Below are 10,653 nucleotides of genomic sequence, written 5' to 3' on the forward strand. Positions count from 1 at the left end.
GTTGCAGGGAAGGATCATTCACAAGCACAAACCATTGGGATCTCACACTGCAAAAACGCAAAATCTTACCAAGAATATTTGTCTTATTTCAAGTCAAAAATGTCTTATTTTCATTGGCAAAATTTGCCAGTGGAAAAAGTGAAAATTCACTTGAAATAAGTGAAAATTAGGTAGAAACAAGAAACAAATTTTGCCAATGAAACAAGCAAATTTTCACTTGTTTGAAGCAAATTTTCACTTGAAACAAGAGACAGTTGTCTATAAACAAGTTACTTCTGATGTGATCATGTCTTATTTTAAGTGTAATGAGATATTTTGACTAGTAATAAGACATTTTTGACTTGAAATAAGACAAATAATCTTGGTAAGATTTTGCGTTTTTTGCAGTGCAGTTAGGGAGAAAAAAGTTTTATTTGAAGGGATATGTGGATGAGAGAGGATGTTTAAAGATTTGTTCTGGTTTTAATGGTTAAAATTTTAATTAACAGCCACTTGTGCAGGATGGTGTCACTGTTTGAGACGCTCTGTTTCACAGGAAGAAGAAATCATTAGTGAACTTTTAAGCTGAATTCCTAAATTAATTCGCTCTCTTATCGCCCAGCTCAGGATTCAGACCCACTGTATTTTGTTTGCCATTATTGTACCACTGACACGTGTGTGTGTGTGTGTGTGTGTGTGTGTGTGTGTGTGTGTGTGTGTGTGTGTGTGTGTGCAGGCTGTGTTAAGGTGACGGAGCAGTGTGTGCCGTTGCTGCGTCGCTGTGCCTCCCTGCAGACGGTGGACCTGCGCTCCTGCTCGCTTCTCTCCTCCGAGAGCGGACAGCTCCTCTCCTTCCCGCCGCACGCCTCCTCTTCTTCCTCCTCCTCCTCCTCCTCTGCCACCTCCTCCTCCTCTTCCTCCACCACCACCACCACCACAGTGGCTCCCTCCTCCTCCTCTTCCTCCTCGTCCTCTTCCTCTTGCCCTCCCGACGACAGAACGCTGCTGAAGAACAGCTAAGGCGCCCCGCTGATTCCGACGTATGTTGTGATGTCACGTGGCGCCCGGCACGCCGACAGCCAGGCCTCAAACGCCCCCCCGCCCCTCGCCATTCCAGCCTAGACCCCCCCACCACCACCACCACCCTGCCTCGCCCAGCCCAACTGCCTCCCACCCCCATTACACTACAGAGATGGAGGTGGGGGCAGCAACCAAGACAGTCGGGGAGAAATATTGAGGAAGACGAGGGGGCAGAACAGACCTTTGCAACATTTCTCTTGACTTTGGATTTTTTTTTTTTTTCTTTTTCTTTTCTTTTTTTTCCTGGTTTGTTTGTGAGAAAAATGTACGGACAATAACCACAGAAAAAGAGGAGGAGGAGGAGGAGGAAGAGGACATATTTTGGGAAAAGCAAAGTTGTCGGACATAGTTTAAACAAAAACTAAACAAAAATACCCTGAGCATGTACATATTTGTTCTCTGTACAATTTGGGTGTGTGTATATATCTGTAGTTTACTGTAAATGACCCTTCCTTAACCTTTGAACACCCCTCCCCCGGCCTCTACTTCCTTCCTTCCTTCCTTCCTTCCTTCCTTCCTTCCTTCTTTCCTTCTACCCAAAAAACCAATCACCTATGCCAGGCCATCCACCTGCTAATCAAAAGCCACAGAGCCAGGAAATGGGGAAAAAGCAGTATTTCATAGTTTTCCAAATGCGTCACTGGGAGCCAGTTGTTTTGTCCAGCAGCCCAAAGCGTAAACTCCATGCACCCACCCTTTGCTTACACACTCCTGCGGGGTCGCATTCGCAGTTTTCCCAGTCAAACGGTTCAGCTTTGTAACTGTCTATCCAGTGTTGGAAGGGATATTTCAGCTTCGGCGCAGCATCGTTGACATTCAAACGGCCTCTTCTGAGGCTGCAATAGTTGAAACAGTGCCGTAAAAAGTATAAGGAAAGTGAAATATCCCTTTACTTTCAGCTGACCTCAATCCAGAAGCAATCCAGCCGGGCTCCATCACGCACTCCTGAACTAAACTTTGTCCGTTTTGCCGCCGACCTTGGCCAGGGTTGTGCACAATGCTTTGATGCTATCATGCTGTTTTATAATATTTACGGCCCGAAACAAAGCAGCAGGTAGTGTTGGGGCCGTTTTAATAAGTGGATTAAAAAGCTCCCCATGATCTATAAAGAAATAAACTGTCAGACGTGGAAATTGTCATACAAGGCAAGAAGATGCAACGGACAAATGGATCTTTGCACGCGGGTTAATGCTCCCTTAGTGATTTATTCGTCCTTTACTGATTTCAGGAATGTGCAGCAGATACGACTGTCACATTGATTAAATTTATGTAGAAATATTAAACACTAAGGAGCTTTAATCTGAAGTGCAGGTATCTTTTTGTAGGTTTCAATTTCTAACAACAAATGAGAGAACGATCGCGTCTCGGTTGGGTCGCTCCTCGGTGCCGTTTCCACATCCATGTGTGTGTCACCGACGGCGCCGACCTTCAGCCGGTTATCAGCCGGTCGTTTTCTCTCTTCTGCCTTGGAGAGCGTGGGAAGCTGCCACCTGCCACCACAGCCAGATGCCGGAGAACAAAATTTTGGCTGTGGCTTCTCTGCCACTCTGGCAAATTTGGCCATCATTCGACCAATTATCGCTCGGTTCTTTTTCCTTTTAAGTTGCCGAGAAATAGCTGAAGATGGCGGTGTGTTTTTCAGTGGGTCAGCTGCATTGCCGGGTGGATTGTATAAAAAAAAAAAATGAACAAAAAAAAATTGAGTTTCCTGCCCTGGTGTCGTGATCCTGCTATATTATCTCAACCGGCTGCTATTTCTGTCCTAATAAGCTTCTGGTATTGTCGCAACCCTCACCAGGACAGCAAGGCCAAGGTACCCGGGCAACTCCGAGGCAGTGGGGATGGACAATATTGCCTGCAGCTGGCATCTTGAGGGAATTGGCATCAGGCTCAAAAGAAATGTAAATAGTACAGCAGACCTTTATAGAACAAAAAGTATTGTGGAAAAGTCACGGTGGGCATAGTTGTCGGCAAAATTGCCCATCAGATATTTACCCATGTGTCACACGGTCTAACAGAGTAGCACAAACGCCAGCGCGAGCCGCCTCGATGAAGAGCCGCCGCCGCCGCCTCGCTCCTTCACACCGCGAGGGAAGACCGAGAGAAACCCGTCGGCCCGAGTCCAATCAGTTTTCGGCGCCGAGAGGTTTCCGGCGCCAAAGCTCCGCCTTCCGCTGCGGTAGACCAGCTCTTATGGAGTGTTTAGCACTTTGTAGATCTGAAACCTGGATGTGAGTTAACAGTTTTGAGCCGTGGGGGTCCCCTGGCCAGATTTCCAATGTTTTGTTTTTTTGTTTTTTTTTTCTCCCAGTTTCTCGGTAGTATCCTGTGATTAAGCCTGAGAGAGAGTTTGCTCCGACGTTAATTAGACCCCATTAACATTTCAGCCGCAACATCATCAGCTGCTGCTACTAAAGCTACAGCGACTGTTGGAATAATGACACATCATTACATCGGACAAGTTCACTGACATTATCAGCCCGGCTCAGCTCTACAGGTGCATCTCCTGTTTCTTCATCCTTCTGTTAAACTTACACTCACTTTTGACCGCAGAAATTCAACCTGTAGAACCAGCTCGGGCCTCTGTCGGCCTCTGGTTCACGACCAATCGGGATCGAGTTTCCGGGTGGTTCACGGCTGTGGGGTTCACTGATGTCACTGCATCGGCAGAAGAGTTTGATTGACTTTATTGAAACTTCCATCATGACATCTGTCTGTTTGGTGCATTTCTGTATTACACCATCCGGAAATATTCTGATTTGGCACGAACCACAGGACCGCGGCACGTCTGATCACTCAGTTTCTGTTGTTTTGACGCAGACTTGTCCTCCTCGGTTGCTTAAAGCAGAGATAGCGAGCTGCTTGAACATGGAAGGAGAAGTTATTATGGTTTTAGCTCAAAACTGGAAACTTGGAAACGACCAGGTTCGTTTTTGTTTGCGACCGCTTGTCCCTCTTACGTTTTTTTGAACACATAATCCATTAGAAATCTGCCAAGGGAACCCACGGTCAAACAACTTCTGGGTTGTGCCTACAAAAACCCGTCACGAGGACGCTCCGTTCAGTGTTAGGACAGTCGCGGAGATGCAGTTTCTCGCGGCGAACGCCGAGTCGGAGTGCAGCTCTTCACTGGCCGGCGAACCGATCCAACACCCCTACTGCTTTAGCTCGCTAGCTGTCCGAACTGGAGGCATAATGAATGTACCTACCCACCACTTTAGAAGCTGTGTGTACCCTACCGCTCCCCCCCCCCAACACACACACATGCTGGGCTGGAGTGTGCGTATGTGTGCGAGTGTGTGTGTGTGTGTGTGATGTAAAACAGTGGGGTGATGAAACACCAGTGGTGGATCCGTCCACCAGACCACGAAGCTTTCAGTCTGCAATAAAATACAGGCAATACGACTAAAGGGTCAGCTCAGTGTGGAGCCACGGGAGAAAAAGCAATTCAAGCGGAGCCGCAGTGAAGTGTTCAAACCTCCGGCGCTCAGCCAATGGGAAGAGATCAAGAGGTCGAGCCCCCGTTTCCCCCCGCCACACTTCTCCTCCAGCCTCATCGCCTGCCATTCCTTCTTATTTCTTTCATCCTCACTTCATCTCAACATGCCATTCTGTCTTTTTTTATTTTATTTTTTTCTGTCCCATGCCAGCCAACTTGAAATGTGACCGCAAAACTCGCTCTGGGTATTTTTTTTTTTTCTTTTTTTCCCCCCCAAGTCTTCTTCCTGGTTAAGTTTGTCTTTGTTCGGCTTTGGGTCAAACACACAGGAGCGTGAAAAACTGAGGAACTCGTTTTGTCGGTGGTCGGGTGCGGCGGGCTCTGGACCAGGAACGCAGTCGGGTTCCAGTCCCTCCAGCTCTCCGTGACCCAAACAGCAGTGTTTACTGTCAGGCTTTGTGTTGTCACAGGCACGATCCGAATGTCCGCCAGCGGAAACCCAAACCGTCTCCAGAAATACGTGGATGATGGATCGACTTTTGCGCGTGCAGTTGCAGCTCCATTTCAAGCAAACGCGATCGAGATGATCTCGGTTTTCCCGGACAGTTTCGGTAACCACGGCTGTCCAAAAACAAAAAACAAAACACAAAAAAAAAAACAGTATTGGACATTTCTGAGTAAGATATTTTCAGAACTGCATGTGAGGAGCTATAATCTCAAAACAGTATCTATCTAGTTTGGGGAAGAAAAAAAGCTTAACTCGATGTTCATCGCAAATTCCAGAGGACCCAGCCTGTAAAATTGTCTGCGTCTTGTCAGCAACAGGTTACTGAGAATAACTTTAATCTTCCCCAATCAACCGTCTTCGAAGATATCCAAACTCTCGGCGCAGTACAACAGCAGTCCTGGTGCTGGACGTTAACAGCCTGCGGTCGCTAAATCCTGGCAAACCTCTTGTTCTGAGTAGCTCTTCTAGGTAAACCTCTATCATCCCGAGGTTGTTTTGCACTCCAGACTGCAGGTTTAGTGGGTCCGATTGTGAGACGGAGAGGTTAACTGTGGATTTTACCCCCGACTGTGGCTGCAGGACGCAGGACGTGGACTTCCTGCCCTGCTCCTTTTTAGAAATCGGTTCCTCTGACTAACCCGAGAGCCGCTGTTCGGCGTCTCTCCGAGCTAATTCACACGAGTTGTTGACAGTATTTGTGTAGACAGCACTTTGCTTTGGTTAAGGTGAACTCTGGGTTGGTGTCAGGCCGAGGTGTGTGTGTGTGTGTGTGTGTGTGTCATCAGACCAACAGCTCCGGGTGTGTTGGTGCCTGAGCCTCAATGTCTTCGATGTTCGCCTCATTCGCAGATCTGTCTCCTCCCCCCTTTTCTTTCTTTTTTTTTTTTTTTTTTTTTTTTTGTCCGTATCTCCTCTCGTATCTCATCGCTCCTCTCCAGTCCCCGCCTGCCTTCACGCTCACAGCTCCGATCAGATCACGTTTCCAGCCATGTTTTTCGGGATGCAATTAATCGTGTTTTTCTCAGGAGTACCGCGTTGTGCAGACAAGAAGCAAGATCTGTGCTTGTTTTCTTCTGTAACAGAGACATTCCTGTTTTTGTTTTTTTTTATTATTATTTTATTTTATTTTTACACAGAAATAGAACACATCCTCATCAGGTTTTTTTGTTTTGTTTTTTTTTTTTTTTAAGGTTGCATTACACTCCCATCCATTTCAATGGATATATTACTGTTTTTCTTTTTTACTTTATGAGCATTATTTCCTTTTTTTTGCATTGTTGTGATCACATCCTGTCATGTTAAGTTGTTCTGTGGAATCATTTTTTTTTTTTTTTTTTTTTTTTTTTACTGTTTCGACTGCAATGAAAAGCTCAGGGGCCTCACTTATGAAAAAAGTCCTTTGACCACACCTTGAATGCCATTGTACGATCATTAGGAAAGGTTCGATCAAAAACAATCAAATTAATACCAATGCCTTTTATTAAGTATATTAAGCTAAAAAAAAAAAAAAAAAAAAAAAAAAAAAAACTGGGAAATCAGCGCTACCCACCAGTTTTGGCATTATGTATTTTTTTTGTGAGTCACAACTTTGGTTCACATTTGGTCATTAACACAAAACGAGTGCCAGAACCTTTCTTCAATGACGCCCTGATTTTCTTTGACATGCTGGGAAACTACAAAAAACAAACAAGCAAAAAAAAAAAAAATCTGACCAGACCTGGCAGTGCAAACGCAGGATCACACACACACACACACACAGATCCAGCTCTGATGATGTCTAACATCATTTAGTATTTTTTTTTTTTAATTATCATTACTGTTGTTATCTTTATTATTATTATTTACTCCAAGCAACTGTTGTTGTAGGGAAGCGTGAACTGACTGTCTGTAGTGAGGCAGTGGCACTGAGGGGGGTGGGAGGGGGAGGGGAGGGGAATCGGTATCAAAAAATGTTTCTTTGAGATTGTATTGCTATACTCTCAAATGTACAAAACCAGGACAAATCATACATCAGCCAAATTAATCATTTAAACTCCAGTTACAGTGATAATGGAAAAAAAAAATGAATTGCAATTTTGTCAACGTAGGATTTACTGGGGGGGGTGAGGGTGGGGGTGGGGGGGCGTCTGCCGGTGCTGGCTGGCATTTAGCAGGGGCTCACATCAGCTGAGCTCGCTCCGCGTCAGCCAGCTGAGGGTTTGGACCCGCTGTAGGCTGTTAGATGAAAAGTATTAGTTGTTAAATTGCCATGATGTTGCGCTGCTTGTCTTTTCGGCCCTGCCATATCAAATGAACTGTGATGTCGGGGGGGGTGCGGGGTGCGGGGGAGGCTGACGGACCGACGGACATGCTAGCCAAGCTTATGCCCAGTATGGCAGAAAATTGCCTCGTTGTGCCATAAACACACCAGATCAATATTTTTTATGTGCTTACAGTCTGAATGGGTCAGTTTTTTTTGTTTTTTTTTAAATATTGCTTTTGTTTTTCCTTTTTTTTGTGATTTTTTTTTTTTTTTTTTTTTTTTTTTTTTTTTTACTGTGATTGTGGGGGATCGATGCCCTGAGCCGAGCACGTTATTTTTGTTGTTGACACATATCAAGTTTAAAATTGCCCACCTTCTCCCGTAGACACAAAGTGATTGATCTGATTTTGGTCTGATTGGAAGATAATCCTAGAATCCCAAAAAGCTCTTATCCAATCAGACGCCAAGACATAACATATCTCACCCGCATTATCCGGTCCCATATCTCAGTCTATCTTAGTAAAGCCCACCCACAGTTTGACTTCCTTTTTGTGTCTTTACCAATGTGTATTACACCTTAAAAAATGCACTGGACCTTCATCATCATCATCACCACCACCATCATCACCACCATCTCTTTTTGCCAAAATTTCTGTTTTTGTTGTGAAAAGGGGCATTTTGTTCTGCTTCTTTCTTTCTTTTTGTTTTCCTTTTTTTTTTGCTCTTTTTTTTATACTTTGTCCATGGACTCTTCCGCTGTGTTGATCAAAAAAATGAGGAAGAAGTTGGAACAATGAGAAAAAAAGAGACACAAAAAGACCAACTCAAGGCAGCTACTTATGAGTGACTACTGTAAAATGACTAACTAAATAAAGACAATGGGGTTGTTTTTACAATGTCTCTGTGTGTCTGCTCATTTCTCCGTCATAAGGAAACGTCATAAAAACCAGCTGTATTTGTGATGCACTTTTCACAACCAAGTCTTTGATGAACAAAACGCACAAAAACATGATTTAAAAAAATGTATACATTAAAAAAAAAAAAAAAAATGAAAGAAAATGGGCGTGTAAGAGGAATATAAAGTGCATCCCAAAGCTTTACCAGGGGCTTGATCCAGGTGGCAGGATAAAGAAAATGAAAAAGATATCCATAGTGATGTAAAATGTAGTTCTTAAATAATAATAATAATAATAATAACAATCTTTTCAGGAGGCCAAGAGGCTGAAAACTACTCAGTATTTCACAAGAATTCCTGCCATATTCCTATAGCCCAATATTGAGTTTATTGTGGCCTTAGAGGATTTGGTTGTCGTCACGCATTAGCACACATTTGTGTTTAAAATGATCTCTTGTTTTTCATCCATAAACTGCTGTGTTTTTATAATGCCTAATGTTACCTCAGTGTTGCCTCAGGTACTTCAGACGACAGACATTGGCGTTGAGCTCGTAGTTAGTGCTGCTGTTGGACTGGACTGCATTTTACTGACAGCTGTTTCCAATATTCTGTCCCTCCTCATTCTGTATATATATGGAGGACAAAAAATTGGAAACACCTCTCAATATAATGTAGTCCAGTACAAGACCTACGCAAACTACAACCTCAATAATGAACACAGAATTAAATTTACACATTTTCCCCAATGTCAACAAAAACTGGACTGGATTATAAACTTTGTTAAAAGGTAGAATTTATGGCAGAGCTGTGCAGGTGGAGCTGATAAAGCGAACACTGAGTGCACACACACCTGTACCCATATAGACCCTCCAAATCAGGGGTGCCAGGGGAGATTTTGTGTCCCGTGAAGGGATCCCATCTCCCCCAACCCTGTACAACAGCCATAATCATCAACATCCAGAGCCCAATCAGCCTCCCCCAAACTTTAAATGCCTCTACCTGTAGAGCTCTCTTGTTGTCCCAATACTAATATTATCCAAAATTTACAGAAAATGAGCTGTGTAAAAATGTCTAATAATATGTATACACACATGCAAACTTATGTGTAAAATTTAGTACCGTATTTGACACAAAATTATCTGATTCCAACAAAAAACTTAAGTCATCATCTGCTTTCTTAGTAAAAAAGCAGACATACATACATGTTCAGTACCCCTGACCTACTTGTAGCACTTTAATATTCCTATAGGCTAGCTTTCCTCTGCCATGTAAAATAGTCTAATATTTAAACTGATATTTATTTGGGACTCTGAAATTTACTCTGGAATTTATTCTGTTTTGAAAGAGTTATAGGCCTACTCATCTACAGATGTAAAAGAGCGGACAGGGGGTGTTTGTCTGCTTCAAGCACTTTTCTCAAAATTAAAAGTTTTGTCCAGCAAAACTGAACTGCTGTACTGTTGTAATACTTTCTCACATTAATGCACTTATTTAGGCATAATGCATATAATGGACATATTTGTTTTACAACTACGATTAATGCACAAGTAGTGTTAACGCACATATTTATACATAATGCACATACTTTTTTTTTTTTTTTTACAAACTTGTAAGGCACTTATTTTATGTTTTATATTTCATATTTCTTTTTCTATTTTTTTATAATTTAATTCTTCTCTTGAGAATTTGAGCATCTCCAATTTTCCCTTGGGAATCAATAAAATAATTTCTAATTCAGATTCTGATTCTGATTCTGAATCTGATTCTGAAACCTGACCGACCTCAGCGGAGGCGTGCACGCGCGTAAAGCAAACGGGGTCGCGCGGGACGGACGGGAGGGGAGGAGAGTTTTGCTGCCTTCAGGTGCTCCTAATAAGATACTACTTCTGAATTCCGGAGTTGTAAATTGGGAATAGTTTTTACTTATAGCAATATCAAAATAGACTCGACGATAATAGTAGCTTTTGGTGTCTGTTATTTTACTTTAGAACTCAAATGGCATGATACATGAGAAATAAAACTGACATAATATGTATCAGGCATTTATTAACCAAAAGTTGTAAACCACAATTTTGTCTTTTTTTTCTTTTCTTTTTTTTTTTTTGTCACAGAACACTATTATTTCCTCTAGTCACACCCAGAACGTCACGTCTTGTCGACTCGGTCACATTATTATAGTTTTGTATTTTTCATTACTTTTTAATGATTTTTTTTTTTATCTTGTTTTTATTTTTTGTTTTCAATTTAGTTTCGTTTCCAGAGTGGATCTGCCCCTTTCTGCGTAGTTTTTATTGTTTATTTCTTTTAAGTAAAAAAAAAAAAAAAAAAAAAAAGTTTTAGTTTAGTTTTCAATATTAGAATTATGGGGGTGTTCGTCAGAATATGTATTCCAGTCCAAAGCCAGCACTTTGTGAAGGTTGACTCCCAGTCATGTCTACATCCTAGTCTCAATAAACATCAGCACCAACGCAAACTCATGCTGGTTGTGTGGGGGGGCATTTCACCAAACT

General features: G+C 42.6%; 1 protein-coding gene across 3 annotated transcripts in view; it reads left to right on the plus strand.

Annotated features, from left to right (window-relative positions):
* Positions 1–6,689, plus strand: part of fbxl19 (F-box and leucine rich repeat protein 19) — a 43,004-nt gene extending 36,315 nt beyond the window's left edge. For all 3 annotated transcript variants that reach the window (XM_030057518.1, XM_030057519.1, XM_030057520.1), the window contains one exon: positions 716–6,689. In XM_030057518.1, coding sequence (XP_029913378.1) covers positions 716–999 — 284 coding nt within the window. In that variant the 3' untranslated portion in view covers positions 1,000–6,689. The remainder of the gene's footprint in view (positions 1–715) is intronic.
* Positions 6,690–10,653: the final 3,964 nt, after the last annotated feature.

The sequence above is a fragment of the Myripristis murdjan genome, chromosome 8, assembly GCF_902150065.1.
Source record: "Myripristis murdjan chromosome 8, fMyrMur1.1, whole genome shotgun sequence".
In the NCBI taxonomy this organism is placed as follows: domain Eukaryota; kingdom Metazoa; phylum Chordata; class Actinopteri; order Holocentriformes; family Holocentridae; genus Myripristis; species Myripristis murdjan.